The sequence below is a fragment of the Megalops cyprinoides genome, chromosome 7 (genome assembly GCF_013368585.1).
Source record: "Megalops cyprinoides isolate fMegCyp1 chromosome 7, fMegCyp1.pri, whole genome shotgun sequence".
Lineage (NCBI taxonomy): Eukaryota > Metazoa > Chordata > Actinopteri > Elopiformes > Megalopidae > Megalops > Megalops cyprinoides.
This window is the reverse complement of record NC_050589.1, coordinates 36,907,367-36,926,328: the sequence shown is the minus strand read 5'-3', so window position 1 is coordinate 36,926,328 and position 18,962 is coordinate 36,907,367. Positions and strand designations below refer to the sequence as shown.

General features: G+C 48.1%; 1 protein-coding gene across 1 annotated transcript in view; it reads right to left on the bottom strand.

Annotated features, from left to right (window-relative positions):
- Positions 1 to 16,852, bottom strand: part of arhgef25a (Rho guanine nucleotide exchange factor (GEF) 25a) — a 73,188-nt gene extending 56,336 nt beyond the window's left edge. Inside the window, exons 1-2 of the mRNA XM_036532803.1 lie at positions 16,697 to 16,852; positions 12,301 to 12,439 (exon numbers count right to left, since the gene is read on the bottom strand). Coding sequence (XP_036388696.1) covers positions 12,301 to 12,439; positions 16,697 to 16,801 — 244 coding nt within the window. The 5' untranslated portion in view covers positions 16,802 to 16,852. The remainder of the gene's footprint in view (positions 1 to 12,300; positions 12,440 to 16,696) is intronic.
- Between the last annotated feature and the right edge of the window lie 2,110 nt (positions 16,853 to 18,962).

The window sequence follows — 18,962 nt, the reverse complement described above, 5'->3', positions numbered from 1 at the left end:
TCTGAAGTGATTCTTCCTATCAGTATACAAGTTTAAGAGCATCTGAGTTTGACAAGCAGACTTATGAGTCACCAGATTCCAGAGCACCCTTGAACCCTAGCCCCAAGCTCCTTTTCTGTCTCATGTATCTCACCATCTGCTCCCTATTAGCAGTAGCTTTAAGTTTCAGGACTCCGGGATGAGTTCCACAGACAACTCATTTCGAGTATACTCCATAAGGCTAACTGTGTGGTGCTGTGCTTACAGCACCTAAAGTTTGAGTCCCTAGCTCTTCTACTCTACTCTTCAATAATACACTCAGCTGTCTAGATGGATATAAAAATGTTATGTAAGTTTTTTAAGTCTTAGATGCCAGCTAAGCGAATAAAGAACATGTATTAACCTTCTTACCTAATACAACATTGGTATATTTTCACCAATGCCTGTTCCACTGTTCAAACCCTTGTCTGTCCCCACAGCTACCATAGGCAAGATTCAAATATGTACAAGGCTGAGAGAGGCCTTTCATTGAAATTAGTTGTATTTAGCTGCAGGGCCAGTTTCCTGGACAGTTGAGGTTTGACTCCCCACTCTGCCAAATCATTACAGATTTTGCTCTTGTGTGTGGCCTCTCATACACAATGTGAAAAGTGATGAAATGAGGAGATAGTGGGGTAACCACAGCCAGGAGTATCATAAATACCTGAATTAAAAACCTACTCTGTAAAACATTCTGTGAATCACACCGCTGAACACAAAAACATACACACATATGCGCACACGCACACACACACACACACACACACACAAGTATACCTACACACAAAAATGCATACACCCCTACACACACACACACACAAAGCATATGCAAACTTACACTCAGTACTTATACGAATCTGAGTCAAAAGCTTGACTGCCCAAAGTTAATTTTCAAAACCCAGAGGGGGAAATGTGTTAAAGGATTGTGCATGTTTAAATTAAGGCACAGAGGGACACACAAGTTAAAGGATTATGCATGAACTGTAAAGAATCATTAAAAAAAACTTGTGGTCAGGGTTATGAATTGTTGGATTACTTCAATCAAGCAGACTTGTTCCACATAGTCATGGCTAACTACATGCTTTAAACTACTTTCACACTTGAATTGACCGTGTTAAGTCCATTTCCAGATCCTTTAATTAGGTGGTTTAGATAACTCTTAGTTTTTCTTCATATTACTATATACTTTCTAGATATTTACATACCTGTTACATATATATGTATGTGCATTTATACATATTTTTATGTGCACAGACATAACTTTAGATAAGTATATTTAGGATTGCTGCACTGCTGCAGGCATCAACAAGGCTATGGAATGCATTCACCACTACTGGCCATATTGGATTTGGCTGAAATAGTCTCATCAGGAAAACATCAACTTGGATCATGCTCTTAACAACATGACAAAACAGCCACAAAAAATGAGTGACTGTCACATGATTGGAGTTCAACCAGTGGATTAGAGGACAGGGCACCAAAGGTTTGGCAGCCCTATTGTATTATGGTCAGATTACAATTTGGGGACCAAGCACCGAGTTTCACTGTTTCACATAATGACATGGGACTTTCAGCAATTTGGTCCATGTAGTGTGCTCATTAAAAGATATTCAGAGATTGTTTTCAGCATCAAAAAATTACCACCATAAACCAATCACATCCTACCACTCACCCACAATACACAAGTGAAGTCTAAAATTACAACTTTTAGGCCTGTAATACAGTGCATGTCCGTTACATGGACCTTGGTGAATTAAGCAGGACAAAGGGGCAAACACACCATCTACCAGGTTGGAGAAAATGACATTTTATTTCAACGGCTACTTTGTTTGCCTCCTCCCAAACAAACCCAAACCACTGACTCTACAAACCAACAAGGATACACATGGAATGTCTTAACATGCAGGGTGGCCAACTAGATGATTAAGGATTTTTAAGTCTTGGACAATTTTTTTTTTACAGCTAAAGTAAATGAAATGTTTGTGGTTTTGGGGTAACAGGGCCTACCTGTTCATCCCAGGGCACCAGCAGGACAGACTCCATCAGCCAAAGGACCAGGGCTGGGGGGCTGATGGGACTTGTAGGGTTTGGGTGTCAGGAGATCGGGACACAAACGTGGACCACAGGGTATACGGATCCAAGCATTTAATCGGAATCGGCAGGCAGTTCATGGTACAGGGACAGGCAGGGTTCGAACACGGGGAAGCAGTCCGGGGGCAGATCCAGGATCGGTAGTCGGGGCGGGCAGAGTCAGGAACCAGGCAGGCGAATGGCGTCAAACAGATCCGAATCGGCAGGCAGAAAACGAAGTCAGGAATCAGGCAGGAACGGAGACAGCAAACAAATTACGGGAACTAATGCGGGGACGAGACAGGAAAAAAAATCACTGAAACGAACTAGCAACAAGACAGAGACACGCAGGGAAGATACAGGGCTGGGGTAACGAGGCAATGGGATGCAGGTGAGCAGGCAGGCAGGTGCAGGTAATGAGGAGATCAGGTGGGCGTAGACCAGGCAGGGAGCGGGGCGGGGCTGGAACACAAGGGAAACAAAAGCACAGGTACAGGGAAAAACAAAAACACCGCAGCTTAAGGGGGCGGAGCCCTGACAGTACCCCCCCCCCTACGGACGCCTCCAGGCGTCACAGCGGGTTCACCGGGGTGTCGGCGTTGGAAGTCCCAGATCAGGGCCGGATCCAGGATGTCCCTGGCAGGAACCCAGCTCCTCTCCTCGGGACCATAACCCTCCCAGTCCACAGATATTGTAGACCGCGCCCCGATGCCGAACTTTAAGCAGGCGGCGCACAGTGTGAGCTTCCGCTCCGTCGATCAGGCGGGGCGGCGGAGGAGCCCGGGGAGCAGGGCAGAGGGGGCTGCAGATGACAGGCTTGATCTTGGAGACGTGGAAAGTGGGATGAATACGGCGAAGAGAGAGCGGGAGCTTTAGCCGGACCGCCGTGGGGCTGATCACTTTAGCGATGGGGAAGGGACCGACGAAGCAGGGAGCCAGTTTGCGGGAGTCCACCTTGAGGGAAAGGTCCCGGGTGGAGAGCCACACTCGCTGGCCCTGGCGATAGCGGGGTGCTTGGGAGTGGTGGTGGTCGGCAAACCGCTTAGCCTGAGCCGAGGAGCGGAGCAGAGTAGTGCGTGCGCGTCTCCAGGTGCGACGGCAGCGCTGGACAAACGCCGTCGCCGAGGGGACCCCCACCTCCTCCTCCTGGGCCGGGAATAGGGGAGGTTGGTAGCCCACACTGCACTGGAAGGGCAATAGCCCCGTGGAAGCAGAGGGGAGGGATTTAACGGCGTATTCGACCCAGGGGAGGTGCTGACTCCACGCCAACGGCTCCTGAGACGTCAGGCAACGTAGCACCGTTTCCAGCTGTTGGTTGGCCCGCTCGGTCTGGCCGTTGGACTGGGGGTGAAAGCCAGAGGACAGACTGACGGTGGCACCCAGTAACCTGCAAAAAGCCTTCCAGAAGTTAGCCGTGAATTGGGGACCACGGTCGGACACCACATCGGAGGGTAGACCGTGCAGCCGGAACACCTGGCTAATGAGTAGCTGAGTGGTCTCCCTGGCAGAGGGCAGTTTGGGTAAGGGTATGAAGTGCATGGCTTTGGAAAACCGGTCCACGATAGTGAGGATAGCGGTGTTACCGTCGGATGGGGGCAGGCCAGTAACGAAGTCCAGGGCGATGTGGGACCAGGGCCGTCTGGGAACAGGCAGGGGTTGCAGCAAACCAGTAGGAGGTCGGGTGGAGGTCTTGTTCTGGGCGCAGACCGAGCAGGCGGCGGTGAAGCTCCGGATGTCCGCTGTCATGGTGGGCCACCAAAACCGCCGATGAACCGATGAACGCCGCTGTGCGGCGGGCTCCAGGGTGGCCGGCGAGCTTAGACGAATGCCCCCACTGCAGGACCTGGGAACGAACGGACTGGGGAACAAAGAAGCGGTTAGGGGGACAAGAGCTGGGACCCGGTTCATTCTGGAGGGCGGTGCGGACGGCGGTCTCGACGTCCCACAGCGCCGCTGCGACAACACATCGTGCTGGCAGGACGGTGCTGGATTCCTGGGAGTCTTCGGCCAGGGCGTGCTGGCGTGAGAGGGCGTCGGGTTTACTGTTCTTTGAGCCCGGACGGTATGACAGGGTGAAGTCGAAACGGGAGAAAAAGAGAGACCAGCGGGCCTGCCAGGGATTCAAGCATTTCGCTGATCTGACGTACTCGAGGTTCTTGTGGTCCGTCCATACCAAAAACGGAGCACTCGCCCCCTCCGGCCAGTGCCTCCACTCCTCGAGCGCCAGATTGATGGCCAGTAGCTCCCGGTCGCCGATGTCGTAGTTACGCTCGGTGGGCATAAGGCGGTGGGAGAAGGAGGCGCAGGGGTGGAGCTTGTTGTCAGCGGACGAGCGCTGGGACAGGACAGCCCCCACTCCCACGTCCGAAGCGTCCACCTCCACCACGTACTGACGAGCGGGGTTGGGCTGGGTCAGGACAGGCGCCGAGGTGAAACGAGCCTTCAGGTCGCGGAACGCCTCCTCAGCAGCCGGAGACCAGGTGAACACTCTGTTGATAGATGTCAGGGCGGTGAGGGGAGCCGCTACTGTGCCGTAGTTACGAATGAAGCGACGGTAGAAATTGGTGAATCCCAGGAATCGCTGCAGCTCCCTGCGGGAGGTGGGGCGAGGCTACTCCTCGACTGTGCGGACCTTCTGCCGGTCCATACGGATACTACCTGCCGTGATGACGAAGCCCAGGAAGGAAGTGGTGCTCTGATGGAAGGCACACTTCTCCGCTTTCACGTACAGGTGGTTCTCGAGCAGACGCTGTAGGACAAGGCGGACATGCTGTACGTGCTCAGGCAGGGAGCGAGAAAAGATCAGGATGTTGTCCAAGTAAACGAACACAAACTGATTGAGCATGTCTCGGAGGACGTCGTTCACCAGGGACTGGAAAACAGCCGGGGAATTCGTCAGACCGAATGGCATGACCAGATATTCGTAATGACCGGACGGGGTGTCGAACGCCGTCTTCCATTCGTCCCCCTCTCGGATTCTGACCAGGTGGTATGCATTGCGGAGATCGAGTCTCGTGAAGATGGTGGCGCCCTGTAGTGACTCGAAGGCGGACGACAGAAGAGGCAGGGGGTAGCGGTTCTTTATGGTGATGGTGTTGAGGCCCCCCACGAAGAAGAATCCGGCTCCTGCAGGTGAGGAGGAGGGGCGAATGAGGCCGGCCACGAGAGACTCTCGGATGTATTTGTTCATGGCCTCTGTCTCCGGTGGTGATAAGGAAAACAGGCACCCCCGAGGGGGGGACGAGCCGGGCAGCAGGTCGATGGCGCAATCATAAGGGCGATGAGGAGGCAACGAGGTGGCGCGGGACTTACTGAAAACCAGCTTCAGGTCCATGTATTCAGGCGGCAGTGCCGACAGGTCCGGGAAGTCCTCGGGAGCGGAAGCAACCGGCGATACAGGGGTCACGGCATCCCGAAGGCAGTGGGAGTGGCAAAAAGGGCTCCAGCCCAAGATTCGGTTACCCTCCCAATCAATGTGGGGGTTGTGCCGAGCTAACCAGGGGTGACCCAAGACCACGGCGGCTTGCGGGGAACTGATGACGTTGAGGACGATCTCCTCGCGGTGGTTGCCCGAGATGAGGAAGTTCACCGGGGGAGTGGCGTGGGTCACGCGGACCAGAGGGGCCCCGGTGATCGCGTGGGCCTCCAACGGCGAGTGCAGTGGGATGCGGGCAGGCGTAGCCGGGCTGCCAGGTCGGCGTTGATAAAACTGCCATCTGCCCCGGAGTCAATCAGGACGGAGACAGTGTGGCTCTGACCTCCGACAAGCAGGGTGGCTGAAAACAGAGGACGGGTTTGAGGAGAATGGTGTAAAGGGGTTACACTCACCTGTAATCCCCTCGCTGCGGGTGAGCGCTGGCCCTTGGCCGGACAGTTCGCCACAAAATGGCCTGGCTGCCCGCAGTACAGGCAGGACTGAGTACTGATTCTCCACTGATGTTCCGCGGGGGACAGGCGGGTGCGGTCGACTTGCATCGGCTCAGGGGCTCCCGGGGGTGGTGGTGCAGGGCTCCTAGCCGCCGTCAAGAGGGGTTGATCACGGACAGGGCCGGGCAGGCTGCTGGATGCTCTCTCCCTGCGTCTCTGCGAAAGGCACTGATCTACGCGGATGGCCAGGTCCACCAAGGTATCGAAGCTGGCAGGCAGCTCCCGAGTAGCCAGCTCGTCCTTGATGGGTTCCGCGAGACCGTGGAGGAAGGTGTCGAACTGCGCCTCAGCGTTCCACCCGCAGGTGGCGGCCAGGGTACGGAAGTCTATTGCGTAATCTGACACCGACCGGCGCCCCTGGCGAATCAGCAGCATCTCTCTTGCTGCCTCGCGGCCCTGCCTGGAGCGGTCAAACACCCTTCTCATCTCATCAGCGAAAGCGGTATATGAGCGACAGAAGGGAGCGCCGGCGTCCCAGACAGCAGTACCCCACTCCTTTGCGCGGCCTGTCAGCAGGGTGATGACGTAGGCGATCCTCGCCCGGTCCGTGGGGAACGTGGAGGGTTGCAGCTCGAACACCAGGGAGCACTGCGAGAGGAACGAGCGGCAGGTTCCCGGATCCCCCGCATATGACTCGGGGGGTGGCAGCCAAGGTTCCAGGCTGGGAGATGTGGGCGGAGCCGGTGGGTAGGCAGCAGCAGGCAAAAATGGTCGGCTCTCCTCGCTGAGCTGCAACTGTTGCAGCTGAGCAGAGACCCCGGCGAGGCTGGTGGCGAAACCCTCCAAAGACCGACCGATGGAGTCCAGCTGGTTCTGGTGTCCCCCCAACAGAGCACCTTGAAGCTCCAGGGCTGTCCTCAGCTGTGGTAGGTCCGCTGGGTCCATGATGGCTAGTTCGTTCTGTCAGGATCGGAGATCGGGACACAAACGCGGACCACAGGGTATACGGATCCAAGCGTTTAATTGGAATCGGCAGGCAGTTCGTAGTACAGGGACAGGCAGGGTTCGAAAACACAGGGAAGCAGTCCGGGGGCAGATCCAGGATCGGTAGTCGGGGCGGGCAGAGTCAGGAACCAGGCAGGCGAATGGCGTCAAACAGATCCGAATCGTCAGGCAGAAAACGAAGTCAGGAATCAGGCAGGAACGGCGACAGCAAACAAATCACGGGAACTAATGCGGGGACGAGACAGGAAAAAATCACTGAAACGAACTAGCAACAAGACAGAGACACGCAGGGAAGATATAGGGCTGGGGTAACGAGGCAATGGGATGCAGGTGAGCAGGCAGGCAGGTGCAGGTAATGAGGAGATCAGGTGGGCGTAGACCAGGCAGGGAGCGGGGCGGGGCTGGAACACAAGGGAAACAAAAGCACAGGTACAGGGAAAAACAAAAACACCGTGGCTTAAGGGGGCGGAGCCCTGACATTGGGAGAGTGCAGACAAATTGGGCTGACCAACATGGGAGGTGACTGTGGGGGAATTTCCAGTGTTCGCTTGTTAATCTTTTATAATTGGGTTGTATTGTGTCGTAAAGAGCAAAAATACCTATGAAACATTTTAGATGTGGTAGGGTGATGTCAGTCTGCCAGTATCTATTGGGTTATGGCTTTTGTTGAGTTGACGGATTTATTTTATTCTGCTTAGTTTAGTCCAAAATGGCTGACTTCCTTTATAGGACCTACATTTGGTTAGTAGGGGACAGGCTGGCGAAGAATGCAGGGGTGTTGAGAGCAGCAGTTTAATTGATGTGTTCTCTTTTTGCCTGCTTAGGTGATTATTGTTTGCATTTTGTTTGCTTGTGTTTTTTCTTTTTTTTCCTCATTGTTAGTTTATTATTATTTTTTGTTACTTTTACCGGTCACGGGCTTGGGAAAAATAAACCACCATCACATCATCATCAAATCTTTTGACCTCATCATTTTTTTCTTCCATCGCCTCTCGGTCATGCCATGACAAGGCCAATGAGAACAAAACATAAATACGTGTGTATTGTGCCACATATATGCACATACGCATCATTCCTGGGAAGTGAACATTACGGCATCCCCCAGGCACTGGTCATTCCGGCCACAGACAGTAGTGCCCTGCAGACAGTGAAACTGCCAATGAGGATGACCTCCAAAATGCCTAGTCCCAGACAACAACCAACCCCCCCACACACACCCCCTCCGCACACCAACCCCCATGCTACCCAGAAAGTTTCCCTGGGTTCTCCATATAAGGTCAGGGTTACCATAGCCCTGGGGTCTCCTTAGATTTCTGACTGCATTTTCCAAAAGCCTTTTTGAAACAGGAAACCTTGGAAATGAGAGAATGCACCACTTTAAACTTTTTTGTTTTGTGGACTGTCGTTCATTTATACCGGATAAATGGAATATGAATATAATCACTAGGAAATGTAATGTCTACGCTTTCGTGCCAGATGCTCTTTAAAATGCACATGTGCACACAGAGCCATCCCATGTTCCTTAAAGTGATGTGTTGATGTTCTGACTGATTGCTTCATGCATTGTCTTGTAAATATGTACTAATTAGCGTTTTGTGGCATATAGGATGCTTGGTGAAGGTTTCTCCCTGGATTAGAGACAGAGTAAGAGAAAGAAAGAGAAAGGAAGACAGAGAGACAGAAAGAGATTGAGTGTGTAAGCGTCAATTACCAGAGAAAGAGAGAGAGATGAAAGATCATAATTGACACATTTCAGAAAAGAGAAACTCGTTCCAATTAAACTTAGAGAACCTCTCATTAGCACTGATTTCAGAAGCAGCTCTGAGTGTGTGATGACAGCGCTCTGTGTGTAATTTCCACGAGCATGTGTGAAAGTCCCCACCTCCCCTCTTATTATGCCATACTCATTCTTCAGGTCTTGCCATGCTGGTTGTTATTATTGTAAAGGCGAATTAATATGGCAAGTCAATCTCAGAGATACAGACACTGAGTTGCTGCTATGCGTGTTATGATACTTCCTAAACCAAAATCATTGATTCATAAACCAAAAAGAGCTACACACTAACCTCCAGCTATGTTCCCCTTTATTGTACGATGTAAAAATAATTAGCCACCACTGGTAATAATGAGAAAAAGAAAAAAATAATTTATTTTGTAAAGGATAATGAGTTTAAATCAAATCAGCAGCAGGCCAAAGAAGCAAAGATTGTACTGGAGCTTACTATACATCAGCCTTAGATACATTGCTGTATTTTACAAAGAGACCACAAAAGACAATGTTGGTCATCTGACGTTATAGTAGGTTGGAGCAAGTGGATGTTGTTGATTTGCATTTGCATTTTAGCAAAAGTGCAATCAGCCAGTGATTGTAAATTGAGGATTCACAAAACCCATAATGGTTGGATTTTCCATATGATGTCAGTTCCTGAGATATTTGAACCAATCAAGAGACTTTGCTCTCCATAGCAAACATTATGATTCATTCAAATCATTAACACATAATAGCTCCACACATTTTGGGGTTCATGAGGTTATGCTCTGGTTACTACAATTATACAATTAGCAAACATTCACTTAACTGCATTTAGACTGTACCTAATGCTAAGACAATATTCAATTATGTCCTTACAGTTGAATAGAAAATGAAGAAAATGTCATTTTTCCATTATTTAAACATCTTTTTATTTCACATCATGTTCTACGGTCAACTAAATAAATTTCTTAATAATCCTCTATATTCTATATTCCAAGTTAAAAATTGATGTTGCAGTCAGTTGAATTTTGGCCAAAATGAAAACATCTTGCTTTGTAAGGGGAAAGGATGGCGGCCAGCTCTGAGTGTGCTGTCTTGAATTGGTTCTCTCAATTTAGAAAACATGTTCATACATCTGTTGTGTCGCTATGCAGGTCCGCTGAGCTGGGGTTGAATTTCTTGAAAAGGAAACCCAGAGCCCCGAGTGCACACATACTCTGTTTTGGTTTCAGAATCATTGTAGCTTCCTGTTGTTGTATTTCTTATGCATTCATCCAAAGAAAAGAAAACATTTAAAAAATCTGCCAAACACATAGTCACCCATGACAGTGTTCTGTTGTCAAACAGTCATTCGCTTTGAGACTAGCCAATAGCACTGAGAAATTGTACTTGGTTGGGGTGGGGGTGGTGATCCTGAAATGAGATTTATAAAACGATAGGGTGACAGAGGGAAAGAAATATTACTTTCTCTGTGAGGAAAATGAGAAGGGCGAATGTTAGTGGGTTGCAGGAGTGAGGTAGGACACAAAGAGAAGGACGTGTGCTTCTCTGAACAGCGCCTATGACACAGGCACACTGCCATGGTTGTGTGTCCCTGCCAGGGCCCACTGGAAAAAAATCTCACACTCCGTTTAACAGAAACATGATTTGTCGCCCTCACTCTTTCACACTGAACCTAGGGATCCTTTTGAATCGCAAAAAGACTTTAGGAGGGAGACCAGACCTTTCTCTCAGTGGTGTTTAAATGACATAGCATACAGAACTTCAACATCTGAAATATTGCAATATGGATTCCCAGAACCTATTATTTACGCCTTTGTCTGCAAAGACGTCACCTTCATTTTGGAAGGCTTTTACACATTGGAAATTTAGTGAACCTATTCAGGTTGCAGCTCAAGGGTACCTCAATAGCATACAGGGTTCAAACTAGCAACCCTCTAGTCTGAAGGTCAGTACTCAGATCCCTACTCCTTACAACTATCCAACACTGCTTGCTGATAATAGTATGATTATGCATACAAGGTACTGCAGAGATGGCTGTAATATATACATTGATAATCATCAGCATGGTTGTATGGATATACAATACTAATGTATTGAACAATAATCAAATGAACAAATGAGGTATTATATACTATGCACTTGGTATATGATCCAGTTGACCTGAGATGACATGAAGAAGGTTCAGTCCCTGCAGCCATACTGCATCCATCCAGTGGGGCAGTGGTGTATGATGTGAGGTCTTGGCTTGAGAGAAGTAACTCTGTCAGCACTTGGCTTTCTCTAGTACACCACGTTCCTTTCTGCAGTTCATGGTTCTGCCACACAGTACAAACACACACACACACACACACACACACACACACACACACACACAGCATGTTCCCCCTTCCGCCCCTCCAGCTACAAAGCTGCTTTTGTTCTGTTGCACTCAAGGAAAATGTGAATGCACGCAAAGCCTTTCTGGCCTAAATCAGGAAGATTGCAACCAACATTTTAAAACTTCGATGGAAAAAAGTGAGGGGAGTCCTTTTCCACATCTGGAAACTGTTGGGAAGTGCATCACTACTCCAGTTTTCTCTGTGGTACATTAACAGAGCACATCTGAGGAATAAGTAATTGCATCACACAGCATCTTCTATAAATCACTTTTGTGTTTTATTAAAAGGTTGGCTGACAATCTGGCCAAAACTGGTCTGTTAGTCAGTTTGCTAATAAAGTATATAAAATTTAGTTCATCTCCAACACACTTGCCATACAACTCTCCTCAGGTGTGCAAAAGCATGTCACTAACATTAAAAGTTGTGGACAGCCAAAATGAAAGAAGTCATCATATATTTCTGTGGAGAGCAAGTCAAGAGATTGACTTGTTTGAACAAATCAGCCAATGATTGATGCCGTGTAGCTCCATCTATTGAAGGGTTTGTGAAGCCTTACTCTGCCATCTCTAATTGACAGAGCCCTCCTCCTTTCTCCATTTCTGTGATCAAGAAAGGACACACAAACCAACAGTTCAGCAAGAAGGGCATATGTGGTTAGTTGTTAATAACGAGTTCTGTAAACCTTCAGTTGGTCATTATCTTGATGTATTCTAATTTTTAACAAAGTAATATACACCTGAGATTACAATACACTTCCACACTGATTGGCTAGTAAGATGGCTGTGTTCAGAGTCCACCAGGGCCTATGAATCGGTTGGTCAGTTGGTCAGGGACACCATACAGGTGAGCAGCACAAGCACAGTGGAGTCTGTCAGAGACAGATAAGGGCACTGTAAGGGCTCTGATCATGGTTTTGGGAAATCCTTTCACTGGACGCAATAAGCACACAGTGAGTAAAGGGGCCTCATAAGTCTGTTTTAAAATTGGTTGCTACATCCAATTCAACACTTTTATAAAAGTAATTGCTATTCAAAAAGGTTTTTGGTCTTTCATAGTGATCATTTCCCCTAAGAAATCTGCTCCAAAGAAACCTTTTGTCTTCTTTTTTTAAAGGCAGTTTAACAACCCCCTTAACAAACCCCTTTTTTGAGATTCCAGAGTTCTGTCCTTTGGGCCAGCACAGAAAAGACATCAATCTCTCCTTACCTTCCTCTGCTCTGACCCTGCTCTCCAGATCATCAGTGAATCCCTGCTCCACATCCAGTCTCCTGGCACCGCAGTCCACCTGCTCTGCACTCTGCCCCTCTTCGCTCACTAGGAGGCGCTCTTCACTAGTTTCTGAAACCTTAACACACACCGACAGGGAGAGATGTTACTTAGCACTTGTCAGTCTGTTCCTGTTTTTCGGAAGACAAGTGACGGGACAGTGAGGCTGCAAGGATACCTATGACAGCAAGATCCACCATGTACTGTCAATCACTTTTATTAATAGGAACCAATCAAAAGACTCCCCACAGCAAAACACTCATTCTCCCATCACTACAAAAGACAGCAAGATTACATGCGTCATCTGTCCTGTAATAGAAGATGAAACTAGATGTCTTAATGGTAGTGGAAAGGTGAATCTTAATAGTATATAAATCTACTTGGCGTTGCGGCATGTTTGCGCAGGACACGGTTAAGTGTATTGCTTTCATAATTGTTGATGATTGTCAGCTGTAGTTGTAATTGACTTTGCGTTTGCAGTGACCAGTTTCGTTCTATTGTGGTGTTAATCATCGATTAGGATCACCTGTGCTCAGCTGTAACCAGCTGTTTGTACTTTGTTCGTTTGATCAAGCTAATTAGCATCACAGGTATTTAGTTAACACAGAGGCTGCCGGTACTTATAGTGTGCTCATAGTCTACATCTTCAGTGTGCCCAGTGTCCTCCAGTCCTTCGCCCTCAACCTCTGGCCATCACCTGCGACCCACAAGGCCGGCAACCAGCTCGACCTCGTGTTCACCAGGAGCTGCGCCACAACCCACCTCACGGTGACTCCCCTCCACGTATCGGACCACTACTTCATATCATTCTCCCTCACTCTCCCCTCCACCCTCAACCCCCCTACTGATCCCCCCCACCTTCACTTTCAGAAGAAACTTCCACACACTCTCCCAATCTGCATTCTCCTCTACTGTTCTCTCTTCCCTCCCTCCCCTTCCCTCCTTCTCCATCATGCCTGCTGAGTCTGCTACATCAGTCCTTAACACATGTCTCTCTCAATCTTTAGATGCTCTCTGCTCTCTCATTTCTATCTAAAACCCTGGAACGTGCAGTACTTATCCAACTATCCCCTTTTCTTCTCAGGAACAACCTTTTGGACCCCCATCAGTCAGGTTTCAGAACTGGCCACTCAACAGAAACCGCACTCCTGGCCGTGATGGAGGCTCTCCACACTGCTAGAGCCTCCGACTTGTCATTTGTCCTCATCCTCCTCGACCTCTCCGCTGCTTTCGACACAGTCAACCACCAGACACTAATATCAAAGCTGTCTGAGATGGGCATCTCTGGAACCGCCCTCTCCTGGTTCAAGTCCTACCTGACTGCTAGATCCTCTCAGATCTACTGGAAAGGCTCCACCTCCGCACCCACCCCCCTCACTACAGGAGTTCCACAGGGTTCAGTACTGGGACCCCTACTCTTCTCAATTTATATCAACTCTCTTGGCTCAGTTATCAAATCACACGGCTTCTCCTATCACTGCTATGCTGATGACATCCAACTCTTTTTCTCTTTCCCTCCCTCTACCTCCCAGGTCAATGAAAGAATCTCTGCATGCCTGGCTGACATCTCCAAATGGATGTCATCCCACCATCTAAAGCTGAACCTCAGAAAAACGGAACTGCTCTTCATCCCAGTCGGCCCTTCCCCCCTGCATGACCTCTCCATCACCGTCGATGGCACCACAATACCATTCTCTCAGTCAGCAAAGAGTGGGCGTCATCCTCGACAGCAACCTGGACTTCAAGGAGTACATTGCTCGCACGTCACGGGCCTGCCGATCACATATGACAACATATGCAACGCAGCTCATTATCCATGCCACAGTTCTCCCTCGGCTGGACTACTGCAATGCTCTCCTCTTAGGCCTCCCAGCCTCTCCAACTCATCCAGAATGCAGCTGCCCGACTAATCTTCAACCTCCCCAAATTCTCCCATGTTACTCCCCTGCTTAAATCCCTCCACTGGCTTCCTGTCGCTGCCAGGATCAGATTCAAGACCCTGACCCTCGCCTTCTCTGCAATCAACGGGACAGCCCCTGCCTACCTCCAAGAACTCATCCAGCCCTACACAGACACTGCCAGACATCAGCGTTTAACCTACATCGCTCCCCAGTGGTGGAACGAACTCCCTGTCTCGCTACGGACAGCTCCTTCACCCCATTCCTTCAGACGGGGCCTGAAGATGCACCTCTTCAGACTCTACCTGGGTTGACCCAGCACAACCCCCCCCCCCAATCAGTGCTGTCGTAAATTGCTGTGCTTTTTTTAATTTTCTTGTTGCTGCCCTGACGCTCATTGCGCTGTTTGAAGTTGTTGAAGTTTGCCGTTTGAAGGTGTATCCTATTAGTTGCCCTATAGGCTGTAATTGTACAAATCTGATAGTACTGTGTCCTCAAACAGACCTTGCTCTCAGCTGAGAACTGTCTCATTGTGGAACTGTACACGTCCTGTCCCCATACTGTCGCTATACTTGCTGTGTGCACTTTTGTAAGTCGCTTTGGATAAAAGCGTCTGCTAAATAAATAAATGTAAAATGTTTTACCCCATTTAACATTCCCAATGCATACTGAAGATGCATACCATTCAGCTACAGTACAGATAGAACAGGGTGACTCCATCTCTCTCTTTCTCTCTCATAAACCACAGGCATAGATTTACAGTTCTTTCCTTCAACAAGGAATTCAACACATCTGAGCCAAAAACAACACGGTGAAATCAACCACTGCAGTTTATAAGACATGAGCAGATTTGTGCAGACAATTGAAGCCACCATATTTTTGGATCTCTGGAATAAATATTGCCGGTTTGGCTGTCATTGTTATTTTCCATATCCAAATATTTAGTTTGGGGGACAATTTCAGCAATTGTGAAAGCCACTCAATTCTCATGTTTAGAGAATGCTGTGGGTAAAAACACAGTACAAAACTACATGGGAAAATCTCTGAAGAAGGGCTTAGATTGTATTAAAGTATGAATTGTACATTTTTAAAGTAAATATCACTTTTAACCTAAGCTTCAATCCGAATTCTTCTTCAAAAACCTTTACACTCTCATAGTACAAAAATATTCTGCAACTCAGATTAGGCTTTTGGACAGCATTGACAATAAATCATTTTGCAATAAATCACTTGTTGCAGTTTTAATACATTTTCTTTCCACTATAATGTTGAAATGAGTTTGAAAATAGATTTAGGAAAAGATTACCTAGGTTCCCGTAAAGTTATAAGTCATTCTTTTGGGTTTGTTCAGCATTTTTCCCAGATTTAAGGGCTTCAGACCATGTACACAGTGTTGACTGGCAGTGAGACAGTAGGCATGCTGAGCTGAGTGTGTTTGTTTACAACATGCTGCCTTAATCAGTGCATTGTACTGTCTCAGTCAGTGTGTCTCTGTTTCTTCTGTCAGCCTGCCCAACATTCCTCTCAAGTGCTAAGGACAAACCAGCAGGCTAATGTGTTTATAAAGCTGCAATAAACTCTCTCTTTCCCTCGCACACAGACACGCGGGCACAAAACCACTCTCTCTGTTGCTCTCAGTTTCCTTTTCTTGCAGTTTCCATCTGCTTTATCAGCACAAGGCTCTCTCGTACTGTCTATTTCTCCCACTCCCACTCTTCCCCACTTCTCTCTTTTACCCTCTCCTTTTCTTCCCTGCTCTCTCTTTTCCATCGATTTGTCTTTGCCCTAATCCTGCTCTCCCCATCCCTTTGTCCTCTCTCCCAATATTTTTCTGTGCCCCTTTCTACCCCAGAAAAGGTCTTGGCCTTGTCTCAACTGGATCTCTGGATCTCTCAACTGGCACCCCCTGTGGGCAGCCTATAAACTGCACCCTGAATTGATCTTTCTTGTTTAGGGAGGTGATCCACCAGTAAGATTTGTGTTCTTCCCCAGCAGTGCACCCTGTCCACCTTGTTTTGAAATCCTGGATTCCAGACACATAACCTTACGAAATCATCACATTTACCATTCCACAGCGGTGGTTGCGCAAGGCTGCTTTTGCTTTAAGTATGTATTCAGAGGTATGTGATCAGATACAGATTACAATTACAGAGTGCCTGGTGCAGACTTCATACTCCCAGTTTGAAGGAAACAAGAAAAACAGAGCACTGTGCAGGTTTTAATGATAATCAATCATCTCAATCCTCATTGTAGCTATACATTGCAGGCCTTTACTGTAAAAGCACTTCACTGCATTTGGATCAATGAAACTGGACACTGACCTGGAGCGATACAAGGAAATATACATATCAAATAAGTAATGCCAACTTGCAGATATAAAAGACGGAAAATGTGAGCATAGCAATGTGCTATAACTACAACCCAGCAGGCTCACTCACCCACTGCTGCTTGGGCAGCACCAAGGAGGTCAGCATGTCTGTCATGGCTCCCAGCAACTGATCCGTGTGCCCTTGGTTCTTCTGGAGAGCGTTCATCCTGCTCATGCTTCCTCCCCTGCTCTTCCTCTCCTGCTCTCTCTGTCTGATTCCCCTCCCGCTGACTGTCAGACTTTTTGTGGTGGAAACCTGAGCCACTACCCGGCTCTTATGTGTCTGACGTACCGGAACATGCACATCAATAATTTACCGGTCAGGAGGGGAAAAAGTTCTTCCTCTTCTCTCCCTTTTTCTTCCCTCCTTCTCTCTCTCTTCCTTTCTGTGCCTCCTGTGCTTCAGTCACTCACCATTCCCTTCTTACGGGCCCAAAACACTGTATATCCTTAATTTGTGAGGTAAAGGTGAGTGACAATATAGAGAGAGTGAGTATTCCACCACTAAACAAGAGTTTTTATCTCTGTTCCAACATCCCAAGATCTTTAGCTCACCTCCTCTCACTGTCGTTCCTTCCAGACCTGGATGTCTCCCCAACCTGTCCCCTCACCTTGGTTTTTGGACTCTTTCTCCAGGGTTTTCCTTTTCCTGTCTTTTTAATTCCTTTGCAAAAAGTTGAAGCAATTGTTATTTCAAGATTAACACTAACAGCCCTCCAAATTCTACTCCCTAGTATGTCATTGGCTATCTGACATCTATTCCCTCCTCTCTATGGCTCTCTCCCTCTCTTACTCTCTCCCTCCCTCCCTCCCCCACTTCTTTTCATCCCTCCCTTCCACCATACCTCCCACACCCCCCCCCCCATCTCTCTCATCCCCCCTTGCTCTACACTGCCCCGGTCTATAGCACATGTTTTGTGTAAAGTCAGATGACCAGGGCAGCCTTCAGCAAAACAGCTGTAAAGCATGGAGGAGTTCAGAAGAGAGAGACAGAGAAGAGAGAGAGAGTACAGCCAGGACCTTATAAATCAGAATCACTCAATTGCCTTAGTCCTGAGGGGACAGTAGTCCAATATACTTCCCATTTCACTTTAAACCACAAACATTCAGGACTTGAAGGGGGTGGGGTGGGGTTGATGGGGTAGATTGGTTCAATTGAGATTATGATTTGTTTAATCAGGTGATCTAATTGTCTGTCTGAAAGGACAGCCTGTAGACTCTGCAGCCCTCCAGGACCACATCTAAATAGCCCTGAAACAGACTGCAAACTGCTGGCTAAGCACTTAACTTGTGAGCACATCTGGAATGGGTCCCTTCAGCCCTTGAGGGCGGCAGTTAATTAATTAAACAAAAGGACAAAAACTATCTGAATGCAAATTACCTCACCTGGTGCACCAGGTGTGAATCAGTGCTAGGTCTAAATGGTATGTCTAAATGGTAAATGGTACAATGGAATGGTAAGTCTAAATTCTGACCTCCAGTATGGGTATGGCTGGTCAAGTTTGTCGTGTGTTCAGCCTCATCATTTGGGAGAGAGTGAATGCATGTTCAGAAGCCACATGATTAGTACAGGACCTCAATCCACAAATTTTGCAACCACCCAAACTGTGTGTTAAGGTCACTCACAAGGAGAAGTAATGGAGCTTGTATATCACCCCTAGGGGTGGCACCCCTTTCAAAACACGCTGTGCCTTACCTGTGTGAGTAACAGCTTTATTCATAAGACTAGAGAAGTGTGTGGACCTCAGAGTTTGGCTAATTCCTGCTTTACCTGGCTTTGAGTCAGAAGGTGTATATTCCAAGCTTACAAACACTAGCTTGACAGCGCAGGCTCTGCCAAAAATCCACTTGGCACAGAAAAATTTGGAGTCCATTTCCCTCAAAGTCAAATTCTCCACTGATGATGATGATTGTTTTCATTGCTGGTGTCGGTTTTGTAAACTCTTGCCTGTTCAATAACAAAGCTGAACAGTGTGCGTGTGTGTGTGCTCAGTCACACTGTTTGCAGGTTAAAGGGGGGAAAAAGATGGCTGGAAATAGCCAGCCAGAGCCCCTCCAAGCTGAAGTGAGACCATGCTAAGATTGGCAATGGAACAACTGCCAAGTGCCTAATATTAGCCAAGCACATGGCTTTCGTTAGAGCTGGTTTTGTGGTTAAACTTAGCTCACCCCTCCCTCCTCCCCTCCTTCTCTCTATGTACCCAAACTTCAGCTGTTCTTCAGAGCCAGCAGTAAGGTCTGGCAGGATAGGTTGACTTTTCTTATAGATATTTTATTAATAAACTGACAGAGAGAGGAAAAACTGACATATTTCGGTGCTGGGACATTGTATGTGC